This window comes from Rhipicephalus microplus, chromosome 2, assembly GCF_043290135.1.
Source record: "Rhipicephalus microplus isolate Deutch F79 chromosome 2, USDA_Rmic, whole genome shotgun sequence".
Taxonomy (NCBI): domain Eukaryota; kingdom Metazoa; phylum Arthropoda; class Arachnida; order Ixodida; family Ixodidae; genus Rhipicephalus; species Rhipicephalus microplus.
In genome coordinates this window covers 138,210,378-138,236,842 of record NC_134701.1, presented here as the reverse complement: position 1 = coordinate 138,236,842, position 26,465 = coordinate 138,210,378, and the positions used below count along the sequence as shown (strand labels likewise).

Sequence of the window (26,465 nt, the reverse complement as noted above, 5' to 3'; positions counted from 1 at the left end):
TTAGAATCGGATGGATGACTTCCCGCTCTATACGCGAGGCCGCCATCAGCCGTTAGCGTAAAGTGGCTTTCAGGATGTTCTTCACCTCCAAACATTCGGCACATCTAAGAACTGGTAGAGGGGAAAAGAGCGAAAACTAACAAACAGAGTGAAAATAAACAACATAAATAGTTCGGAAGTATCTAAATGAGGCGAACAATAAAGCACAAATGGACAGGGTCACAAGATAAGTAGAGAGGGGATAGGAGCTGCTTCCATGTATGTCTCTTGTTCTTGTGAATATTTTGTTTTGTATTCTAAACTTCCCCAAAACTATCATTCATCACACCGAATTTCCAATTTTGTAGAAAGAAAGATTTATTCCACTTTCTTATGATGTGAAGAGAAGACAAAAACTTGAAAATTATACTCGTGCACAAGATATACTGACGTAGTTCAATAGGGCTGATGGCATTGAGTGTGCCTTGATATCGCAAGTTCAGATTATGCCGATGGCAAGTCATGTTTTTGTCCACTTTCGTTGTTCCATATTTACAGTCATATTACTTCTAATAACACCCCGTACACTTTCGCTGGCATTTTTGTCTGCTAGCTCTTAATATTTCTTCTGAAAAAAGCGCTTAAACCCACAGTTTCCTTCATTCGGAGGAAGGGTCTCGTTCTGGCAGAATTGATGCCTTGAGGTGGTAGTCGAGAGGTTAGTAACCAGCTCCTTTCACACGAATTTCGGTGTCGGCGTCGATGTCAGCAGCGGCGTTGTCGGTTGTGAGCGAAAAAATATCAACTTGTGCGTGACCAAAAAAAATTGAGAAAGACGAAAATAAACTAAATGTTTAAAAAGTATGAGCCTTGGCGAGGATTTATTGAGTCGCTAGCAGGTGTTCTAATACAGAGTCACGCATCGGCTTGGAATTAAAGTGAAAATAACTTCCTCTGCTTGTAAATGCAGTGAAAGTAACTTGTGCTTTACAAACACACGTGTCCTGTATACATGCTTCACAATGCAGCATGTATTATCGCAGTTATAATGCGTGAGACAATCGTTTTGCGATCGGGCGTTAGAATATGTGATTATCACGTATTTGTGGCTTAGAGCGGGCCACTCACTACAGAAGGCTCATACTCTACTGAGAATTTTTTCTTAACGCCAAGCAGTGGTTACATAGCAAGCTCGAAAAAAATTTACGCACACTAATTCCAATGGTTTAAACATGCCACTCTGTCAGAATGCCTCCGTATGCGAAAGGTTCTCTGACACAAGTCATCTTGACCTCAGTACGCACTAGGGACAAGATATCTCTATCTCGTTCAACTCTTAAAATCGTAGCTTCAGGCTCCGCCAAATTTGGACTCAGGCTCAAAGCTTCTAAAGCCGTGGGTCTCTTCCCTCCTAGCTCGTGGTACGTGACTGCCTAGTTCGATGACTCACTCAGCAAGTGCGGACGGACGGACGGACGGACAAACAGACAGACAGACAGACAGACAGACAGACAGACAGAAAGACGGACGGTCGGACGGATAGATGGACGAACAGACGGACGGATAGACGACTCATGGTTTGCCAATAAATCCCCAGAAGCCTTCCCCCACTCATCATCATCGACACCGTAAATATGCTGTGATCTTTTGAAGAAAAAGGTTGGCAAGTTAATAGCAAGAATAATATATCAGAGAGAGAGAAGTAAACGTTTATTTTGATACACTGTTTCGAGCAATGCCCGATGTCACCCTGAGGTGGGAGGGCTCCTTAGTCCAGGAACCCTCTGGCTTCTACTGCCCTCTTGGCCCTGACGACGGGATGTTGTTGCTCTTCCAGGTCCTCGAGAGCGAGCTTCGCCTCCCACGTTTCGGTTAGGTCTTCGTTCCTCCGTCCTGCTTCGTTATCAGGCGTGTGTTGTTGCAGATCACGTATGGCAATACACTGGCATGCAAGAAGCAAGTGCGCCAGGGTGTCCGGTACGTTGCAAAGTGGACAAATAGAGCTATATCTCGTTGGGTAGAGATGGTGCATTAGGGCCCCATGTGTGTATGTGCTGCTTTGCAGGCGTCACAGTATTACGCTTTCCTCTTTTGTAAGTTTTGGGTGTGGTGGAGGATATACTCGTCGCTCCAGCCTGTAATGCTGGAGTAACGACGAGTAGGTGTTTTGAACAACTTCCGTCTCTTCAACGACGGGTCGAATGTCCTGTGGGCAGGGGGCAGCCCGGCTGACGTTCTCGCGGGCAGCGGCGTGGGCCGCTTCATTTCCCTGCAGACCCTCGTGTCCTGGCACCCATAATACACAAGTGTATGGGAGTGGAGTGCTTCGCCATTTCAAAATATTGATGGCATTGGCTGAGATACGGCCCTTAGCAAAATTCCTGCAGGCGGCTTGTGAGTCGGTGAAAATCACCGCGGCGTCTGTATCTGTTGTGGTTGCTAGAGCAATTGCCGATTTTTCTGCGGCGTCTGAATTGAGTGCGTTGACTGTGGCTGACGCTAATTCTTGGCCTTGAGAATCTACGACGCTGACAGCGTACGCGTTTCTATGCGGATACTTGGCTGCGTCAGTGTAGCGGGCGTCCGGGTCTTGCTTCAACTTTCGTCGAATAGCGTTAGCTCTAGCCTTGCGTCTACTTTTGTGGAAAGTAGGATGCATGTTGCGTGGAATAGTTGCGATGGACAGCGACTCTCTTATGTACAGCGGGATGCGCTTTTTGCGGTATGCATCGGCGATGAACGTGTCGCTGTAGTTGAGGTACCGGAGCACCAACCTCCCCGTGGGCGTCAGCTTGAGCGTCTCCAGCTGACTATTCCTATGCGCTTCAATGAGCTCTTTCCACGTGTTGTGGAGGCCCATCTTTAGGAGACGTGTGGTAGAGGCCATTGGCGGAAGTCCCAGGGCTACTTTAGTGGCCTTTATTATCATAATATTAAGTTTTTCAATTTCAGCGGTTTTCAAATTTAGGTACGGCGTGCCGTACGTAATGCGGCTGGTGAACAGAGCTTGCATTATACGTAGCGTGTCGTGCTCTTTGAGTCCGTTTCGTTGATTCGCGATCCTCTTGACGAGGTGCGTGAGTTGTGATAGTGTCCGTTGGAGTCTCGGTATGGTGGCAGCTCCCGATCCATCCTTGTAGATGTGAACTCCAAGCACTCGCAGGGTCTCGACTTTTGGAATTAAGGTCCCTTTCAGCGTTACGCTAGGGTTGGGCTCGTCGTATAGAGGGGGTCTGCCTCTTGTTCTCGCTTTGAGGACGAGGTGCTCGGATTTCTCGGGGGCACAGCAGAGACCGCAGTCTCTGAGATACCGCTCGATGGCATCTACGGCGGTTTGTAGGCAGGTCTCTTGTCTCCCAGTGTTCGAAGCCCTGGTCCAGAGCGTGATGTCATCAGCATATATCGCGTGCCGTAAATCAGGTATTTTGTCGAGAATTTTTGGCAGATTGATCATAGCCACATTGAAAAGTAACGGCGAGATGACCAAACCCTGCGGCATTGTTTTTTTCGGAAGTTAGAAATAATATATCAGCCGTAAAAATATGATCGCACGCCAAGAAGACTGACTGCAGTATTTGCAAAGAAGGCAAATTATAATGCAAACAAGCCTGAAATAAAATGTAATAGTTACAACGAAAGGATAAACCACCAGCCATTCATTTAAAAAAAACACGGCAAATCCATAGAGTGAATGATGAGGAGTTGGGCGAAGCTTCGGAAGGTTTTATCGGTAAACCATGAATCATTCGTCGTTCCGTCGATCCGTCCCTTTGTTGCTGATTTTTTGTCTATAATAAGGTAACGAGGCCACTACGAAAGCACCAAGAAACAGGTGGTTAGATAGGTAGAAAAGTAGAGAGAAACGCTCAAAGCACTCTTGGTTCCCTAAGGATTCTTTCGCATTTAAAAACCCAATTCTTAGTGAGCACCTTTTAATTATTCAAAAATTTTATTGAATGATAAGGAAGCCTCCACTCTTGTGCAGCTGCAAACATGTATAACAGGCATATATCTGTTGTTTCAGTCAGTGCATGCTGGGTAAATTTGGTATACAAAATACTATTAAGCAATATTTTAGAAAAACTTTATTATATATATATATATATATATATATATATATATATATATATATATATATATATATATATATATATATATATATCTATATATATATATATATATATATATATATATATATATATATATAGGACACTTCCACGTTTAATTGACATAGATACCCAATAAAGTGGCTGAAGGGATGGCTGTCGTGGTAGCTCAGTGGTAGAGCATCGAACGCGTTATTCGAAGGTCACAGGTTCGGATCCTGCCCACGGCAAGTTATCTTTTCACCCACTTTTCTTTCTTCTCATTTACGTTACACTTGGCCTAATAACTTTCCCCATACCTTCCTTGGCATTATTGTCTGTTAGATCTCATTAATATTGTGTAAAACACGAAAAACGAGCCCTTAAGTATACACTTGTTTCCCTTATTCATTAACGAGGATCTCGAACTGGCAGACTTGGTGCCTCTAAGTTGTATACGGTGGACTATTCGTCAGCTGCCAATTAGTAGTAAGTTCACGGGCTACGTGACGCCAAACAGGCTCATAAAGAGTGTACCACACTCGCCACCATGGCTAGTAGTGGCGCTGACTGACACTCTCACGTTGAATTGACATAGCTACCAAATAAAGTGGCTGGGGGGATGGCTGTCGTGGTAGCTCAGTGGTAGAGCATCGAACGCGTTATTCGAAGGTCGCAGGTTTGGATCCTGCCCACGGCAAGTTATCTTTTCACCCACTTTTATTTCTTCTCATTTACATTACAATTGACCTAATAACTTTCCCTATACCTTCCTTGGCATTATTGTCTGTTAGATCTCATTTATATTGTGTAAAACACGAAAAACGAGCCCTTAAGTATACACTTGTTTCCCTCACACACATATATATATATATATATATATATATATATATATATATATACATATATATATATATACATCTTTATTTATATATATATATATATATATATATATATATATATATATATATATATATATATATATATATATATATATATATATATATAAATATATATATATATATATATATATATATATATATATATATATATATAAGGGAAAGAAGTGTATACCTAAGGGCTCAGTAATGCCAAGGAATGTACAGGGGAAGTTATTAGAACCAAATGAATGTAAATGAGAAGATAGAAAAGTGGATGAAAAAATAACCAGCCGTGAGCAGGAATCGAACCTACGACCTTCGAATAACGCGTTATTATAAGCATCGAACGCGTTATTCGAAGGTCGTAGGTTCGATTCCTGCTCACGGCTGGTTATTTCTTCATCCATTTTTCTTTCTTCTTATTTACATTCAATTCGTTTTAATAACTTCCCCTGTACATTCCTTGGCATTACTGTCTGTTAGATCTCATTATATATATATATATATATATATATATATATATATATATATATATATATATATATATATATATATATATATATATATATATAAATATATATATATATATATATATATATATATATATATATATGTATGTATGTATAGCACCACTTTATATTGATAAATGAAAAATTTGGGATTTGCGTCCTTGCGGAATGTATCTTGTCGTATACAAGTGTTTCGTGCAGCATGTGCCATGTAAAGTGGTAGATAACGGCTTCGCCGCCTGTTCCCATCGTAATTGGCGTGTGTCGTCAATTGCAGTGTAGTGCGTTGGCTATGTGACCTAATGACTAATAACACAGGTGTCAACTTGTATCGATTGATGCCTCTTGCATAGAAACAATTTCCTCAGAAGATAGCACTACCTATAGGTTCGTCAGTAATGGAACATATTTCCCTAAATACGTTACATTTTAACTGTTACACAGTACGCTTGTTGTATCTGCTAAGTGCTCCCTATTACATCCTCTGTATTCAAAAAAGAATATTAATAAAGAAGCGAGACAAAAAATAATATTTTGAACTCGCGCAAATCTGCAATATAAATAAACAGTATATGGCTTACTATTTTGCTTTATGTAGTAGTAGAGCTTGACGCAGGCAACAGGACCAATGAATAAGGTCTCACTTTCGAGGATAGCCGTTCCGGTTTCAGAAAGGTCGCTACGGTCCAGAAGTAAGTAATATCCTGAAAAAAAAACAAATCAGAAAACCTATTTTACGGTTACATCTTCGCTATATTTTACAGAGGTTAACCATAATTATCCCGATTGCGTACTGGAAAAGGAATAACCAAGAATTGCTGCAAATATTTTGTTAATTCAAAAGGTAATATTTTTAAGAGAAAAATTTTAATGCGTCTACGTAAGTGATACGACTCTCAGGCAAACGTGAAGCCTATGAAATAGTAATGCATGTTTGACGCCTTAACGAGCTTCATACAACCACTAGCTAGATTACTTTGAAACCACCACGAACTGTCCTTCGCCACTGCATATAAGCATAAATTTTAGCGGTCATTCCTACTTTATTTATATGTTATTAATGTCTCCATTGTAGTCTCACGACTACATGTTGAGAAGATGATGAAAGCTTCCATGCATATAAAGAGCATAAGTGCCCTTCGAACGACAAGGCATAACTCACTGTTTCGGACGGCAACTTTATATTTACCTGCATGACTTGAATGTACTCACTCCTTTCTGTTAGAATATTTTATTAAAACAACCCACGCTTCTTTAAAATGCTATTCGGCCAAGAGAGTTAAATAACATAAAGCATCTTCTTCATCATTATCACCAGCCCCTTACTACGTCCACTGCAGGACACAGGCCTCTCCCATGTTCCGCCAAGCAACCCAGTCTTGAGCATTCTGCTGCCATGTTATACCAACGAACTTTTTAATCTCATGAACCCACCTAACTTTCTGTCATCCTTTCGTGCGTTTCCCTTCTCTAGGATTGCAGTCAGCTGGCCTTAACGATCAGCGGTTATTCTGCCTACGTGCTACGTGCCCAGCTCATGTCCCTTTCTTCTAGATTTTCTTGATTTTATGATTTTCTTCTTGATATTCTCAACCCTGGTTTGTGCCCTGATCCAGTCTGCTGTCTTCACGTCTCTAAAGGTTACACCTATTATTTTCTCTTTATCGCTCGCTGCGTCATCCTCAATTTAAACTGAACCCCATTCTGTTCAGCATAAAATCAATAAGTAAATAAATAGAGAATAAAAATATGTTTTTGAAAAATATTACATGTGCTCTGCTCTTTATAGCTGTGGTAATTTCTGGCTTCTACGATAACCTTTGCTATTGCTTCTGGCTTTATAGCTGAGCGCATCTTATTTGTTTACCTTGTGCAGCTGCAGTCGTGCAGATATTGTCACCAGTTTTCGTAAACAAGGCACGCTTCTATCCAGCAAGATAAAGTAAGGCATCTATTAAGATGCAATCAACTGCGTTGCCTTTGATATATTTATAATAAGGACGGTTGATTTTATTGGAAGTTGTCACATATAGCATCTTAGCAAGTATATACTAAAACATTTATTCAGAACACTTCATTATCAAAGTAGTAAGGAGAACATGAACTCACTTCGTTTTACGTAAACAAGTAACGTTAGTCATAATCGCAGAGCAGCACCAAACGCATCTAGGCCTCTATTTTCAAGCGTACTTCTCTCCCAGCCCTCTCTGGCGCACGAGAGCCGCAAGACCACTCCACATTGAAATGTTTATAGCATCGTGTCCCTTCTTAGCCGCAGTATTCAATCAACAGGTTGTCACAGTCAGTAGCCGAATAATCCGACGGATGTTAAAAACCAACAAGTCAAGTTGCTCACGCATGCGCCTGCAAACGCCCGCGCACTCACTCCCTGGGCCACGGCATCGCCCACCGATGACCCCTGTGTTCCAGAACAGAACGTTCCTCTCCTAACTTATAGAGAGATAATTACCCATTACCGGGACTCCCGCCGCCGTTTTCCTTCACCCTGTAAAAAGCTCAGGAAGGCGGACGAGAGAATTCTTCTACGGCCAGGCTATTGCAAGTTGATTTCTTTGGTGAAGCAGAACGATATAGAGCGAGTAAAACTCACTGAGGCTTGCATGGTCATCCGTAAAACTATGGCGGGATGTAAGAGTTGAAATGCGTAAATTACAACATAACGTTAGGTTTACCTGAGCACAGTGTCAAAGATTGTGCGCAGAATCCAAAGTGAGGGAGAGCACCGAGATTCAATGACACGTAATTCTCGACCAACTTCGGGAACTAATCGATTAAACTTAGCTAACCTGACGGTGATTTCAGAATGAGAGCTGTCAAGTCCACAGTACCAGGATGATCGTAAGACTATGGGGTATTGCGCTATAGTCCACAGCTTTGGAAAGCCAGTGACTATAAAAGAAAGTGATAAGTGGGATCGGGCGCATTGATTTTCGCCTTTCAGCATACGTGAGGACGTCGTTAGCTTGTGCTTCGAGCGCAATATTATTTGCCTGATCGCACACCTTACTGTCCTTACAGGGCAAAGACTTCGCCCATGTTTCAACAATTTATCCAGTCTTCTGTGTGCTGCGGTCATGTTATCCCTGCAGACGTCTAAATTTCATCTACACACGTAACATTACGCCTCCCCCTCGCACCCTTGCCCTCTCTCAAATTTCGGTCTGTACTTTTAAAGAACACTTTTTATCTAGCCGTCATGCTGCATGGCATGTCCATGCGCTTCACTCCTTCATTTCAGCTCAAATGTACTTAACACGCCAGCTTGTTGCGTGAATTCATCTGCCCTTTTACAGCAAAAGCTGCTATGAGATCACGACAAGGGTCGTGTCGTTGCGCAGCAGTTATCTTGCGCCACTGTTTGAGCCCATAAACATAGAAGACAGGCTGGGATTTCAACTCAGGTCTCGTGCGTGCTAGTCCAATATTCTGTCAATGAGCTCCGCTTGTGCTTGAAACTTTGTTGCAAACTGACCCTAGGCAGGCTTCATGTCTGGGAAGTGAGCAGTGGGTAAAATTCTTCTCCGAAAAAATCCGGAAGACCGGCTTCATGGATGCCTGCCTACTACACAAAAAATATCTAATTATAGTGTAGTTGGTCTATATATATATCCTGTTTGTGTGCTTTTAGCCGTTACTGAAACAAGGTGTAAATAAGGCTCTAGAATGGCCACTCTTCCAACTTTCGCTGTGAAAATGCTGCGCATTTCGCACAGGTGTCATGGTTTTTCTTGTACCTCAAAGTTACACCCACCGTTCATGAACTCAAATACCGGCATAGGGCGCTTCATTCCAGTTTTATTCCTATACATATAATTCAGTCACATGGTTCGAATCTGCGACCCCTACCTGACCCAAGTAAACGTATTCTTTTAACATTTTTACTTCCTTGTCACTTGCGTGAAAGCATTGTCTTCTTTTGAGATTGTGAATAACTGATTTGGTTTACTGCATAATAATTTCCAGGAGGCAGCGCTTAAAACGCGGTGTTCTCGACAGAATGATAACGTTTCTTCCCTCTTTAAACTTGAGCCACTGATGCAGCTGTTTCACATTTTACAATCACAACCACCGAGTATCTGGGCCCGATGTTTGTTCAATTACGACAGCAACACTACCTTGAGTTGATTTTTACATTGCGTGAGACTTCCCCCTTGGGACTGCTTTCTGCTCTCCCACAGTAGAGTACCTGGTACTCTAAATCGTTAAACACTTTTTCTAAACTCACAAATTTCTGGAAATACTCCCAAAGGGAGCCAACTAGTAGACGTCCCACTAATGTGGGCTGGTGGTCCTAATAATGGTAGCTTTTTCGGTAGTCCGGCTAGGTTTTACGCTGCAAAACTAACAGTGCCTTCTGAATAATGTTTTAGGCTCCCGGTCAAGACCCGTGGATAACGAGTAAATGCTGTGCAGTTGCGTAGTGCTAAAAGCTAACACTAAATGGCTGACCTTCGTCTGTTCCGAGCGTGTGGTCTCCCTTGAGGCCATTGCGTAAATTGGAAGTCGGTCCTTGGTTTCGGTACCACGACGCGTACTTGCGACCTTCAATGTTTTGCCAGTTGCACATGTCCTCTTCGAAAGAACAGCTGCCAGGTGAAGGGCAGGCCTTGTCGCCAAGGCTGATGTCATCCACGGCAATGGCAGTGCCAGGGTCACCAGAAGTGGATCCTTCGAAAACAAGCTAAACAGCAGAGAAAGCCGAGAAATAAGTGTTGTACATACCAAATAGTATACTAAAGCCTGTGCCTCGGAAATATGTATAACCAAGTGGTATACCCAAATTTTCATTACGAAAAACACTTCTGTAGTCAGTTATATCCTAAGAATAAATGTAAGCTCGGCCCACTATCCCACCAAGGCAAAATTTGCATAAACTTGTTTAAAACAAACTGTGAATGCTTTACAGTGCTAAAAGTGCCGTACTATATAGGAGAGCTATAAACTATCTCAAGCCAAACAAGCCTCGTGTTTGACTACATGAAAAGTTTACTCACTGACTTTCAGAAGAGTATTTACTGGAATTCAGGCTTATTGCACAGATTTCAGGGGTATCACTTGCCCGTACATGTTCGTGTTCGTTCCGCTTGTTCTCGGTCGAAACGTTTTACTAAGCAAACTTTAGAAAAAAATGCCGACTGCAGTCCTCTGTGAAGCGTAATGTTTTAACAACGAACGACGCACATTCAATTTACAAAGTGCGTAGTATTCGCACTATCGGTGAAAATGTGCGTATGATTAGAACGGAAATCCCCAGTCATTGTTTCGTCGCACAGATAAATGACAAGCGTGCTGCAGTACTGGGGGTGGAGCATGTACCTATTCTTAGCTTGTAACCGACTATGTACATGTTTTGTAAGCTTGTCTTAGCCCCATTACGTAGCAAAAGTTAGAAATTCTTTCAATACTCAAAAATGCGTTGCGCAGCTAGTTGGTTCATATTCCTAAAACTTCAAAGTGCCTAATTGACGAGGACTGAAAATAACACAGATAGACATTTATTTATATATGGGGTTTAACGTCCGAAAAGCACCACATGATTTTGAGAGACGGCGTAGTAGAGGGTTCCGGAAATTTCGACCACCTGGGGTACTTTAACGGGCATCTAAATCTGAGCACACGGGCTTGCAGCATTTTCGCTTCCATCAAAAATGCGGCAGCCGCCGTCGGGATTCAATCCCACGACCTGCGGGTTGAATGCCTTATCCACTAGACCAGCGCACTGGTGATAACACAGATAGAAAGGAGAGGGAGCAAATTTGCAACTAAGCTCTATTCAGAAATTTTTCTAAATATATATGCACTGGTTGGCGCACGCTGGCGCAACACAGACCACATATACAAAGCTAATCAGGATTGGCAGAACAACATATATCCCAACCAAGTTTCTAATAGCCGTATTTTTCTTTGGTGCTGCACAACAGAAGTGTCACTAATACAGTTAATTTACTTCTTTTTGATGTGTTAAGCCTCCAATAGTTCTTTCGCCAGCGCATTTCCACTTGTGCCCCAAATTCAATTGCTAGACAGAGCTGGTTCGCATGCACAGGTCCTGGAATGCATAGGCAGATGGAACGTCAAATCATTTTTAACAGATCGCTCATGCTCCCGTGCCTGACCCTTGACACACCGACCAGTCTGTCCTATATAAACGTTCCTGCAAGCAAGCGGGATTTCGTACGCAACGTCCACAGTGCATGTGGTGTAGCGTCGTACGCGCTTTTTTTTTTCACACGGTGATCTTTTAAGTGGTCCTGACACGCGAGAGCAAAGCCCAGTAAGTTTTTGTGGCGCAGGGAAAGCTACAGGTACAGTGACAATTTTTATGAAAGCGAACACGGGAGCACGGCCTGCGCGCTCTGGATGGATGGATGGATGGATATGGCTGTACCCTTTAGATCGAGCGGTGGCTAGCGCCACCAAGCCGTAATATCTAATGAACCAAAAACTATATTTATTTTTTCCCTTAAAAAAGAGTTTGAGGATTCGTACTTTGCAGTGAAGAGTTTAATTTTCACTCGCGCCTTGACTTTAGCCACCAATCAGATAACCTCCTTCTAGTGAAGTCTACCCGCTTAAAGTTTATTTTGCCCTCCCGGTCCCTAAACCCCAGTGCTTTGAAAAACTCTGCGCCATCATCCTGAATTATAGGGTGAAGCCCTTTACAGAACATTATCAAGTGTTCGGCAGTTTCTTCTTCCTCTCCACACGCACTGCATACTGTGTCTACCCCTTCGTATTTGGCCCGATATGTCTTGGTTCGCAGTACTCCCGTTCTGGCCTCAAACAGTAGAGAACTACCCCGAGTATTATCATAGATCCTTTCCTTGGCAATTTTCTGCTTAAACGTTCGATAGACCTCTAGTGCGGACTTCTTAATCATGCCCATTCTCCACATGTCAGTCTCCGTTTCCTTCACTTTTTTCTTAACCAATAGTTCTTTTTGGTTTGGCCACCTGCTGTTTTCTAAGTATTTACCAGTCAACTTCCTGGTTCGCTTCCTCCATTTTGTATCGACATTCTTCATGTACAAGTAGCTGAAAACCTTCCTAGCCCAACTCTCTTCCCCCATTTCTCTCAATCGCTTCTCAAATTTTATCTTGCTGCTAGCTTCCCTGCCCTCAAATGATGTCCATCCCATATCACCTTGTACTCCCTGATTTGGTGTATTCCCGTGAGCTCCTAAAGCAAGCCTACCTATTCCACGTTGCTTAATTTCTAATCTTGCTTGAACTTCTGATCTCATGCACAAGACCGCATTGCCGAACGTCAGCCCAGGAACCATGACCCCTTTCCATAATCCTCTCACAACCTCATACCTATTGTAGTTCCACAGTGCCCTATTTTTCATGACTGCTGCATTCCTGTTACCTTTAGTCGTCACGTAAATTTCGTGTTCCCTCAGATACTCGGTCCCATTGCTTATCCATACGCCCAGATATTTGTATTTATCTGTTATCTCTAGCGCGACCTCCTGTATTCTAAGCTCACTACCTTCGTTGTCATTGAAAATCATGACTGCTGATTTTTCCTTACTGAATCTGAAATCTAACCTATCTCCCTCATTACCGCAGATGTCCATCAATCTCTGCAAATCTTCCTTGTTGTTGGCCATTAGCACTATATCATCTGCGTACATTAATGCTGGTAGTGCCTGATCAATAAGTTTTCCTTGTTTGACTAAAGAGAGGTTGAAGCCCAGTCCACTTCCCCCTAATTTTGCCTCTAATCTTTGTAGGTACATCATGAATAATAAGGGTGACAGGGGGCACCCCTGCCTAAGCCCCCGTTTTACCTCTGCAGGCTTGGATACCTGTTTTTCCCACTTTATAACTACCTTGTTACCTTTACAGATTCCCTTTAAAAGATTAGTGACTACATGTTCCACGCCTAGTGTGTCCAGTATTCCACACAATTCCTCTTGAACCACGCTATCGTACGCTCCCTTGATATCCAAAATTGCTAGCCACAGAGGCCTGTGTTCCTTTTCTGCTATTTCTATGCACTGCGTCAGTGAGAACAGTGAGAACTGCGTCAGAGAACAGCTGCCAAAAGCTCTGGCGGCTTTTGGCAGCGTGCTCTAGCGGGAGCGAGAGCAACCACAGTCTCTTCTCGCGTCATCTCGCGGTAAGCAAAACAACCATTTCTGGCTGATATTAAACCAGCAGCAAAATTGGAACCCCCGCACCCTTCTTGGCAATTATCAGCTCTTGCGTAATCGATTTGACGAAGAAGGGGGTGGCGATCTTACCAGCGATTCCATATCAGCATTCAGAAATAACTGCTTGCTTTCCTCACCGAGAGATGAAACAAAAAGAGAATGGGTGGCTCTCGCTCCCATTTGAACGCACTGGCAGCAGCTGCTGGAGCGCGAAGGACACCCGCTACCATGTTCCCTTTAATAAAGCTTGACACTCTACATTGTACCTATTAGCCACATATTTTAAAGTGGGTGCCACTTCCTGCACATGTGGCACCACTTCTAGCCTGTGTTCTTTCCTGTCCTCATTATTCTTGTGCTTCCAAGTTTTCAGATTTTATTACTAGCATTAATCACTCTTAATCTACCGAAGTACGCGGTACTGAAAAATGCAAGTTTGCAACAAGTCACTGTAACTTAACATAAATTCTTATTTTTTTGACGATATGTTTCAATTGTTCAGTCACTTTTCCAATAGAGGTGGGATGACAATTTTATGCATCTCAAGGTATACATACATTCACACTACATACATACATACATACATTCGTACATACATACATACATTCATACATACATTCGCAGTTGAATACGTGCTAATATACTGCACCGGATTCGCATGGGCGTCGCCTTCACTCGCCACTACACCCACATAATCGGCCGTGCGGACAGCCCGAATAGGGAGCACTGCCAAGTGCGCGAAACTTTAGCTCACATATTTTGTGACTGTGCATTATACGTGGCGCAAAGGAAAATACTAACTGCAACGCTGGCAAGAATTGGACGAACGCCATTAAGTGAAAGCCACATATTGTCAGCAATGAACGACCAAACAGTGTCCAAAACTGCTACAAAGGCTGTTTTAGACTTTATAAAAAGCGCTGGACTAGACACTAGACTGTAGGGTACTACACTAAGTGGCTACTGTATATACGCACCACCTCTTTTTGTCCCCATTATCATCCTTCATCTCTCTTTCATTCCCCCTTCCCTTATTCCCTGTGCAGAGTAGCAGGCTAGAGCGAACTTGCTCAGGCCGACCTCTCTGCCTTCTAATAAATTCTCACTCTCACTCTCTCTCTCTCTCTCTCTCTCTCTCTCCTAACGCTTGGATAAAAACATGGTTGTACATAAAAGCAGCAAGCAGTTACTTTAGTGAATTCGTTAGGTTGTGGATGTCGTTGTTTTGGAAGGCACAGTTCGATAAGGGAACAATGCGCTTACATTCAATATTTCATCATCATCATCATCATCACCATCATCAGCCTGACTACGTCCACTGCAGGACAAAGGCCTCTCCCATTTCCCGCCAGTTAACCCGGTCCTGTGCTTGCTGCTGCCAATTTATACCCGCAAACTTCTTAATCTCGTCAGCCCACCTAACCTTCTGTCTCCCCCTAACCCGCTTCCCTTCTCTGGGAATCCAGTTAGTTACCCTTAATGACCAGCGGTTATCCTGTCTACGTGCTACATGCCCGGCCCATGTCCATTTCCTCTTCTTTATTTCAACTATGATATCCTTAACCCCCGTTTGTCCCCTAACCCACTCTGCTCTCTTCTTGTCTCTTAAGGTTACACCTACCATTTTTCTTTCCATTGCTCGCTGCGCCGTCCTTAATTCAAGCTGAACCCTCTCTGTAAGTCTCCAGGTTTCTGCTCCGTAGCTAAGTACCGGCAAGATACAGCTGTTATATACCTTCCTCTTGAGGGATAGTGGCAATCTACCTGTCATAATTTGAGAGTGCTTGCCGAATGTGCTCCACCCCATTCTTATTCTTCTAGTTACTTCAATCTCGTGGTTAGGCTCTGCGGTTATTACCTGCCCTAAGTAGACATATTCTTTTACAACTTCAAGTGCACTATTACCTATCTCGAAGCGCTGCTCCTTTCCGAGGTTGTTGTACATTACTTTCATTTTCTGCAGATTAATTTTAAGACCCACCTTTCTGCTCTCCTTGTCTAACTCCGTAATCATGAGTTGCATTTCGTCCCCTGAGTTACTCAGCAATGCAATGTCATCGGCGAAGCGCAGGTTACTAAGGTATTCTCCATTAACTCTTATCCCTAACTGTTCCCATTCTAGGATTCTGAAAACCTCCTGTAAGCACGTGGTAAATAGCATTGGGGAGATTGTGTCCCCCTGCCTTACACCCTTCTTGATTGGTATTCAATATTTACGTAGGTACAAAAGCGCATTTCTATATATACTCTAAGGGATTCGTAAAAGCAGTCCTCTTGTAATCTTTCCTTGACACTTTCGTTTTGGCAACCCTTTTTTCACCTGTATCCAATGAAGACCATCTGTTTTTCTATAAACGTCTCTCCCCCTAGAAGGGGTTGTTCAACCACAAAAAGGCTTTGTTACCATGTCGCCGTCAAGAAAGAAAAAAAAAACTTGGATACAAGTGTAGCATACATAGACGTGTCTAAATAAAGCAATATTTTGTCTCTTTTACTCAGGTCATGAGATTATACTCTGCATATCCTTCAAATAATAATAACTTATCATTCTGCGACAGGGCAGGGTGAGAACATGCCAATATTTCAATGAGTACTTCATTGAAGCAAACGTGCAATTCCGCGGATCCATCCAAGGTGTACCACGGCATCATCATCGCCCACGAAAAAAAAAACGCTTTGGTGGCTAGTTTTCACCAGTTTCCCGCTCGACGCCCTGCTCCAGGCACTACATTACCATTCCCAGGATAATAGGCTCAGCTGCCCCTAATTCCTCAATTTAAAAACTAAGCCTCCACTATGCCTCAATTGAAAGCACGTTGCACCCGCCACAATTGAAGTGCATTTTCTTAGCATGTCCTGTCTTCCTATAGATACGGTAGGGAGCGCATCTCGCGGCCACCCGTTCTCCGGTTCGTCGCACTAAAAAGCCCATCATCACTTCGACCACTTCCCAGGGAGTCTCTAAACACATCGACAGCTGAGAACCACTGACGTTCCCTTTCACCTTTGATGTCAATTGTGCTACCTAAAAGGTTGCTTTTCATCTTTTTGCAACTTGTAATAGTGCGAGATCCAACTTCCCCTCACCGTGGCATCTTCTTGGAGGCTGGTGATGTCTACAGCAGCCGAGTACCATTTATCCGACGGAGCGTGCGACTTGGTTGCATACCAGAGATGCTCCTCTCGCTGGTCCTCGATTACGTTAGTGACGTTGAGGGTTTCTGCTGTTCGTCCAGCAATGAAGAACCAGAATCGAAGGCACTTGTGTTGTGAGGCCTTGTGGAAGCCAGCTGGACTTACCAAGCGGCCCCCGGAGGACGTGGCCAAAGCGAAGCTCCCTGGAAGCATGCAAATTATTGTTTTGCTAATGGTGTTAACCTACTTGACCATTACTTCTACGCGACACAGCACGCGGACCACATAACAAAAGCAATATGACGTTTTCTGTCTGAGCTCAGCATCGGAACAATACATTCATCGTAATAATCAAAATATGAATAACAAGAGAAGGTAATGTTAAAAAAGTAACAATAAGCTGTCTTGAACTATCGACCCACCAACAAAACAAAATGTTTGTGTGATTGAAACAAATTTTTGGTAATATAGTAGTGCTTTTGTTGCGGAAATGTTACGCATTTCCTCAATGCAGAAAAGAGTGTTCGGAGATGACTGCTTACTTTATGCCGCAATTACCAAACTAGACAACCAAGTCAAAACTAACACCTTCGCGAAGTTTAGGAAAAATGGCGATAATTTATTCTAAATCTACATGTACCCACTTCAGCAAAACTAGAACAATTCATTCCTTTTTTGAACAGCATTGGCGAACACTTGTTGGTAAATACGACCCAGTTCAAGTACCTCGGGGTAACAATTACGCAAACATTAACGTGGAACGAGCATACAAATAAAAGTTTGCACAAAAGCATATCAAAAGATATATCTATTGAGAAGCAAACTGCAAGATGCATCGTGTGACGTAAAACATACTGCATACACCACCTTCATTAACACAGTACTAGAATATTCATCCGTTGTTTGGAATCCCCATCAAGTTACTCTTGAGAAGAAGCTAGAACAGATACAGAGACTAGCGGCGCGCTTCATTTGTTCAACGTACCGAAGGAAGGAATCAGTCACACTGATGTTACGGAGATGCAACCTAGATCCTTTCGAACTGTGTAGAAATAAATATAGGCTGAAAGTATTGTTCCAAATGATGCACAATCAACTTAAGGTAGAATAGCTCAAATATTTACACGCTCAAGGCAAAAGAAACCTCTGAACTAACCACGATTACATCATAAAACCATACATACCAAACAAACACTGACACGTTTTGATATTCTTTTTTGCCAGATGCTATAGGAATTCGGAAGAAACTGCCGAACGATATGTTGTTTTGAAAGATATTACTGACTTTGAAAATGCCGATGAAGCGCATTCACGTGAATGTTGAATTGAACTTTTTTCAGTGCCAACTGATGTAAGCGACTTCATGTTGATAGCAAAAAGTATGAAAAATGACAGTGAATTCTGAAATGTTTTTGAATTGTGATTTCGAATGCTGAATTATTATTTAGGAAAATACCGGTTTTTATTGTTAGTTGTTAAAATATTAGGCGACTTTGTGAACATTGTACATTTTTCATGTATGTCCTTTCTGCTATGACCCTCCATGAGGGTTGACAGTAAAAAATGAAAGTAAAATATGAAAAGTTCTCTAATTTAGCACTGTCATTATTGCGAAATATATGATGTAAGGCATTGAATATGAACAATTTTATAGCATTATTACAAAAATGCAAACATCTATTACAAAGAAATAGTAAACACCTTCAATACCTACTAATAATGAGCGATGGGGTAAATTTTGCACAGTAAAAAAAAGGAAATGTAGGCTACAGTACGCTTCACGAAACACCGCAAAATATCTCACCGTGTGGCGCCTTGTTGCTGTGATCTGCCGGAGGTACCATCGCGCTGCTGCCCTTCGTCACTTCCCAATTGTGAAGCTGCCAGCCACAGTTGCCAGACTCGAATGTGCACACTGGCGAGAAGTAATTCAAAATACACATGCCCTGATCATTCAAATGAACGGTTACGCACAAGGAAAGAGATGCTGAATTTCCAACCACAATACATGCGATAATAACCTCTCAGTATTCTAAATGCACCAAGCCTAAGGAACGCAAGTTGCTTGCTTCAAGATCAGTTAATGCCACCCAGTCACCGTTAGCATCATCATAAGCAATATTCATAGCCTGATTTAGCACCTTGTGCAAGATAGAAAGGCGCCCTATAGTCAAAAAAGACGATAGAAATATAGGTATGCCAACATAGGGTACATCACAGAAGGATAATATTTAAAAAAACCACAGCGTATCCACGGCGCGAATGATGATGAGCAGGACGAAGTGCCCATTAGTGCATCCGGGCTTCCATATGTCTGAGCGTTCGTCCGTGCGAGCAACCGCCCGTCTGTGTGCCCGCTTCGTCCCACTCGTCATCATTCACCTCGTAAATAAGCTGTGATTTTTTTTTTTGCTCTGGGGCTTGCTGACTGACCATTCAAGAAAACTTGCACTAATAAAAACGAAAACGCTGTGCTCTGTTATCTTTATTGGTAGGAAGCGCAGCCACTATTACACAGCACACACAGCACAAGCGCTTGTGTGTTGTGGTGTGTTCTGTGTAATATTGGCTGTGCTTCCTATCAAGATGGATTCATAGCAACTGGCCCGATACAATTGTTTATTGAGTCGTCTGTAAAACCTAGGAAATAAGCTGGCTTGACGCAACCTACAGAGCCACAGTTTGGCTGCCCGTGAAATACCAACGTTCAAGCTCATTTCAGCTTCAACCGAAAGTAGCATCTCTTGGCTATTGCAAGTACTACACTTATGAATGGCTAAAGCTTAGTTTTTAAAACATAATGGGGAATGTTTGGCTGAGTAGCCATGTCAAAATTTCTGACGGTGTTTACTAGGAAGTTCAACAATCTTGTCCGAAACCAGTGGCTTAGACCTGCGTATGGAAGGTAAACCAAGCTAAATAATAATTGCTGGTTGTGAGCGGAATTCTATTTTATAAAAGTTTATACGGGCACTCAACTCAGTGCTCCCCAATGGTTGAGTAAGAAGTACTCGAAATCGTTAAACATTTTTTTCTGAACACACTCAACGTTTGAGTGTGACTGTTCAGCTGAGGCCCGGGACGGCTTTGTGCTATCCCATAGTAGAGTACCTCGTATTCTGAATCATAGATAACTTTTTCTAAACACATTTAATTAACAGTGGTGCGCATAACTGCGAAGAAGTTTATCTGCACAGTATTTAAAATGCGTGTTATGCTTTCCTTTGCAACTCCCTTATGTCAGTCTTTCAGAAGCGTTACTTGTGCACGCTATCAACTCGTCTCGTCTGGTTCACTTGCGGCATCCACAAGCATTTGTCATACAGATAATCAGATGTCATTTTCTAAAACTGTTTTGATTTTCTAAAACTGTACTCCAGGGTCTTTATAGTTCTTTTTCAATGTTTTCGCACTCGCAAAATGCTTTGCTGCGTATTTGTGAGCTTTCGTTTCTTAAAGTAAAACATGCTTACCGTTGCTACTTTCACAATAGCCGTCCTTAAGCACGAAGTGGTCGATTGCAATAACTCCGGGAATATAGGCTGGCAAGACAGCTTCGAAAATAAACTGAAAGCAAAAAAAAACAAAGAATGTAAGCCTCAAAGTTTCATCACGAGTACCGAGCTACGAATAATGAATATATCCATGGGCTGCTCCAAGTCACTGCCGCACAGCATTGTAGTGTTTTGTGTCTGTTGACTGTTTTCGAAGAACTGCGATTGCTTTTCTATTTTTTCTAAGATCAGTTTTCAACTTCAAAATATTATGATCGTTTCTAACTTTGTTTTGTTTGCTAAGATAGCATCAAACTAATATGTATTTCCTTAGCACGTATTGTTTAATCAACCAAATTATATACACGTTGTGCCAATCGTCAAGCAGCGTGATTGTAAAAAAAGATGATCGGCTTTACGTGAACCAACCTCAGTACATATTTTCCCTGTAAACTGCAATGTGGGCTATTAGTTTTGTCATCAACAAGGTTGACTTATAGCCATAAAATTTTATCTCTACCTAAGTACTCAGCTAGTTGCGCAAATGTCAGTGAGACATGTGTGAGCACTCTCAGATAACATCTAACTGAAATATTTTTTTACAAAGTACTTATTATGCACTCATTTATTCAGGCTCATAAAAAAACCCACGAAATATAAAAAATAATAAGTAACTATGCTCCCACCCGAAAAAGACAGCAGTGCTTTCAAATGCGCTTATTGCAAGGCTCCGTTTTCTTTTATCTTTTGCCAGAGACAATGTTTAGCGCTTTGGCAAGAATACAGGAAGAGCAGATATAAATTACGTTGCAGTTTCGCTAATATTCTTTGCACCCTGTTTTACGCCACTATCATTATCTGTGCCTGACGGCCAACTGTTATTCTCAATAACGAAGCCGAAGTACAGTTGCAACTATGGCTGACTCAAGACCAAACCGACGCGTTTCTTCGGCAAAGGAGTGGCAATAGGACAGTACATGCATTTTTCTGGACTTTCTGCATCATAATGAGCGAGTTTGAAGGCACCGTTTATTGATCAGTACTGGAGACCTGTCAGTGTCACTTCGGATATTTCGCTAGCTTTGCTTATTATCCAAATAAAAAGAAATGAGCACGCAATCGGCACGTTCTTACTTGCTTACATATTGCCACGTTCCATTTCACAAGTTTTTTGTTATCGTTCCGAAACACCACACGATTCTCGGCGCAAACCGCGCAGGTTTCGAGAAGGTTCCGGACTGTAGCAGATCATTTCGATAAGATCACGCCCACTGTGCAAACGGTACAGATTGTTCTGGAACCTACGCCACCGCCAGCGATAACGCTAGAACATTCGACGGCAAGGGTATAAATGCCGACGCGCTTCGCCGCTTGTCAGTTGTTGATCGAAGGCCGACGCTGCGTTCGCCGCTATCAGTCTGAGACTGCTGTATGTGCAAGACTGCTGCTGTAATTAGACTTTCACTTTACCGGGCACAGGTTCGCCCAAATAAACAGTTAAATCCCAACACGAAGTTTTCTGTCTTTGGCCACGTCACGACCCCGTGACATCTGGTGGAGGTGCTGCTTCGTTCATGTGCCGGACGCCCCCGTCGCGGAGAAGACACCGACGCCAACCAAGAGCAGCGAACGAGCCGCCGACAGCAAGGTCTCCCCCCGGAGTACGGCCTTCTACAAGACAAGGCGCGGAAGACCAAGACCATGACCTCGACTGCAGCGACGATGACAACCGGAGCGTCCCAGCCCGCGATCGTCATTCATCAACCCAGGGAACCACCAACGTTCCATGGCTCATCGTTTGAAGACCCGGAAACCTGGCTAGAAACATACGACCGTGTGGCCGCCCTCAACTACTGGGACAACGAAGAAAAGCTCCGTCGTGTGTACTTCTACCTGGAAGACACCGCAAGGACCTGGCTAGAGAATCGGGAGTCCACGCTCCGAACGTGGGATGTCTTCTGCGGCGCCTTTCTGCAAACGTTCGCAAGCGTCGCTCGCAAAGAGAGGGCCGCTGCTCTACTCGAGACCCGGGTTCAGCAACCAAATGAAAAGGTTGGAATTTTCGCAGAGGAGATGACCCGCCTATTCCGTCACGCTGACCCAGACATGCCTGAGGAAAAGAAACTTCGTTTCCTCATGCGAGGGGTCAAACAGGAGCTCTTCGCGGGACTAATGAGGAATCCACCGAACACCGTCCAAGAATTTGTATCCGAGGCGACCACCATCGAAAAAACGCTGGACATGCGCACCAGACAGTATAATCGTCGCCTGACTCCAGAATGCGCTGCTGCTCAAGCCAGTGACTCCGACGACCTGCGTGAAACGATCCGAGCGATCGTGCGGGAAGAGCTGCGCAAACTGTTGCCTTCGGCGCAGCCTCAAGTGGATTCGATTGCCGACATTGTGCGAGAAGAAGTCCGGCAATCGCTTCGAATTCCCGAAACACCGCAACCCGAGCCAGAAACTATGAGCTACGCCGCTGCAGTGCGCCACAACGCTCCTGCCCGTCCACGCCAAAACGCCGCCCCGTCACACTTCCGTCGCCAGACACCACCGCCGCCACCACCCCAACCGACGTCCAACCGTTTCCCAGCGGGCCAGCGCAGTGCACCGAGGAAAACGGACGTTTGGCGTGCACCTGACAACCGCCCGCTCTGCTACCACTGCGGCGAGGCCGGCCACACATACCGCCGTTGCCAGTACCGACAGATGGGACTGCGTGGCTTCGCCGTCAATGCACCGCGTCCGCAGCCAGGAGATCGGCCACGTGACATCGCCGACTACCTGGCAGGAACTCAATGGACACCACGAAGTCCTTCCCGTTCGCCGTCGCCCAGCCGTCGCATGTCACCGCACCCCCGGCAGTACTCTGGCCCAACGCGGGGCCGGTCTCCCAGCCCGTATCCGGGAAACTAAGGGCAACAACCGATGGAGGTGCGGTTGCTGTGCGACGAACTACCGAAGATCCTCCGACGACGACGACGACGCGACGGAGCTTTTTGAACACAACCCCAACCAGGCAAAGCCCTGAAGGCAAAAGCTCACTTACCGAAGGTGGCCGGACGACGCAACATGGAAGCAGCGGAACAAGCCGACGCAGCCGTGACCCGACGCCACGCCCTAACTGTAATGCGAGATGGCGAACTAGCGACCTCGACGTTCTTATCGACGGCCACAGTGTGACTGCTCTCGTCGATACTGGAGCCGACTATTCTGTCATCAGTGGGTCGTTCGCCGCGAAGTTAAAGAAAGTTAGGACAGCTTGGAAAGGCCCTGAAATCCGCACAGCCGGAGGTCATCTCGTAACGCCTGCAGGAATCTGCACAGCGAGAGTCACCATTAACGGCCGTATTTATCCTACAGACTTCGTAGTCCTACAGCGTTGCTCGAGAGATATCATCCTTGGCATGGGCTTCTTATGCCTTCATGGTGCTGTCATCAACCTAAAAACAAGGTCGATAACGTTATCCACAGAAGAAGCACTACCGCCGCGCACGCCGTCGGGACATCATGCCTTGAATGTGCTGGAAGAACAAGTCACCATTCCGCCTCGCTCAAGCGTCATTATTTCAGTCAGCGCTCCTAAATCACCTGACTTGGAAGGCGTCGTTGAAGGTAGTCAGCATCTGTTGGTCACCCGAAATATTTGCGTCGCAAGAGGAATTGCAGAGCTGCGGGGAGGCAAAGCAACGGTTATGCTCACGAATTTCAGCAATGAGTACAAACATGTGAACAAAGGAACAACGGTCGCATACATCGAAGAAATTGTCGAAGCCACCAGTGCTTTCGCCCTCGCCGATTCTGCGGAACCTAGTCGGAGGAACCAAGCCCCTCCCATTGCTTTCGACGTCATTCCCAGACTTCCGTACGATAAGCAAGAACAGCTCAAGGCCCTGCTGCTGCAATACGAAGATTGCTTTTCGTCGTCATCAAAAATTCGGCAGACCCCAATCACGAAACATCGAATCATAACCAAAGAAAATGCCAGACCACTCCGTCAGAGTCCGTACAGGGTTTCGACGCGAGAACGTGAGGCAATGAAGAGACAAGTTGATGAAATGCTGCGAGATGACATTATCCAGCCGTCCAAGAGTCCGTGGGCATCCCCCGTGGTGTTAGTGAAGAAAAAGGATGGGACCCTACGTTTCTGCGTCGACTATCGCCGCCTGAACAAAATCACAAGAAAGGACGTGTATCCTCTCCCACGAATAGACGACGCACTTGATCGGCTTCATAACGCCAAGTACTTCTCGTCAATGGACCTCAAGACTGGCTATTGGCAAATCGAAGTCGACGAAAGAGACCGAGAGAAGACGGCGTTTATAACACCGGACGGCCTCTTCGAGTTTAAGGTGATGCCCTTCGGCCTTTGCTCAGCGCCTGCAACTTTTCAGCGCGTTATGGATACAGTACTGGCAGGATTGAAGTGGCAGACTTGCCTTGTGTACTTGGACGACGTCGTCGTGTTTTCCTCGAGTTTCGACGAGCATCTTCGGCGCCTTGAAGCTGTACTTCAAGCCATCAAGACGTCCGGACTCACACTGAAGCCAGAAAAGTGCAGATTTGCGTTTGAGGAGCTCTTGTTTCTGGGGCACGTTATCAGCAAGTCTGGAGTTCGTCCCGATCCACGGAAAACAGCCGCCATCGCCGACTTCCCGCCGCCCACTGACAAGAAGGCCACGCGCCGATTTCTAGGCCTGTGCGCCTATTATAGGCGGTTCGTGAAAAACTTCGCCCGCATCGCCGATCCTCTCACTAACCTTACCAAGGCCGACTCGGAGTTCAAGTGGGAAACGCCACAGGAACACGCTTTCCAGGAGCTTAAACATCGCCTCCAGACGCCTCCGTTACTTGCCCATTTCGACGAATTCGCCGAGACAGAAATACATACTGACGCAAGCAGCGTAGGTCTTGGCGCCGTTCTTGTGCAGAGGGCTGACGGACTTGAAAGGGTTATTAGTTACGCCAGCCGATCGCTATCCAAAGCAGAAGCAAATTATTCCACAACAGAAAAGGAGTGCCTCGCCATCATCTGGGCTACGTCGAAATTTTGCCCCTACCTCTACGGCAGGCCCTTCAAAGTTGTGAGCGACCACCACGCCTTGTGTTGGCTAGCCACCTTGAAGGACCCTTCAGGTCGCCTCGCACGTTGGAGCCTGAGACTTCAAGAATATGACATTACTGTCATTTACAAGTCCGGCAAAAAACACTCCGACGCTGACTGTCTCTCTCGTGCGCCTGTCGACCAACCGCTACCCGACGACTCGGATGACGACTACTTCTTGGGAACGATAACTACCGACGACTTCGCTGAACGACAGCGGGCCGACCCGGAACTTAAAGCCCTAATAGAATACCTCGAAGGCAGGACCGCCGAAGTCCCGAAGGTATTCAAGTGCGCACTTGCGTCGTTCTTTCTACGAAACGGTCTTCTACAAAAGAAAAACTTTTCACCGCTTCGAGCTAAGTACCTCCTTGTGGTGCCTTCAGCTCTGCGACCAGAACTCCTGCAGGCCCTGCACGACAATCCGACGGCAGGGCACCTCGGTGTTTCCCGCACGCTCGCGAGGATACAAGAAAGGTACTACTGGCCACGTCTTACCACCGACGTCACTCGTTATGTGAGGACATGCCGGGACTGTCAGCGACGCAAGACACCGCCGACAAGGCCAGCGGGACTTCTGCAGCCAATTGATCCACCTTGCCGACCTTTCCAGCAGATTGGTATGGACCTACTGGGGCCGTTCCCGACGTCGGCTTTCGGAAACAAGTGGATCGTGGTAGCTACCGACTACCTCACCCGCTATGCCGAGACAAAAGCCCTGCCAAAAGGCAGTGTATCCGAGGTAGCTAAGTTCTTCGTCGAAAATATCGTCCTACGTCACGGCGCCCCGGAGATCCTTATCACCGACAGAGGAACGGCATTCACTGCCGACCTAACTCAATCGATCTTGGCATACAGCCAAACAAACCACCGCCGGACGACAGCGTACCACCCACAGACCAACGGCCTCACCGAGCGGCTTAACAAGACGATCGCCGACATGCTGTCAATGTACGTCGATGTCGAACACAAGACGTGGGACGCCATTCTTCCATATGTGACCTTCGCATACAACACGGCGGTGCAGGAGACGACGCAGATATCTCCATACAAATTGGTCTACGGAAGGAGCCCGGCAACGACGCTCGATGCCATGTTG

At 44.7% G+C, this 26,465-nt stretch overlaps 1 protein-coding gene across 1 annotated transcript in view; it reads right to left on the bottom strand.

Moving 5' to 3' along the window:
- The window catches only part of LOC119169733 (MAM and LDL-receptor class A domain-containing protein 1-like), a 228,200-nt gene that overhangs the window by 32,166 nt on the left and 169,569 nt on the right, over positions 1-26,465 (bottom strand). The window contains exons 52-56 of the mRNA XM_075885553.1: positions 20,242-20,335; positions 18,573-18,683; positions 16,721-16,971; positions 9,925-10,156; positions 6,036-6,158 (exon numbers count right to left, since the gene is read on the bottom strand). Coding sequence (XP_075741668.1) covers positions 6,036-6,158; positions 9,925-10,156; positions 16,721-16,971; positions 18,573-18,683; positions 20,242-20,335 — 811 coding nt within the window. The remainder of the gene's footprint in view (positions 1-6,035; positions 6,159-9,924; positions 10,157-16,720; positions 16,972-18,572; positions 18,684-20,241; positions 20,336-26,465) is intronic.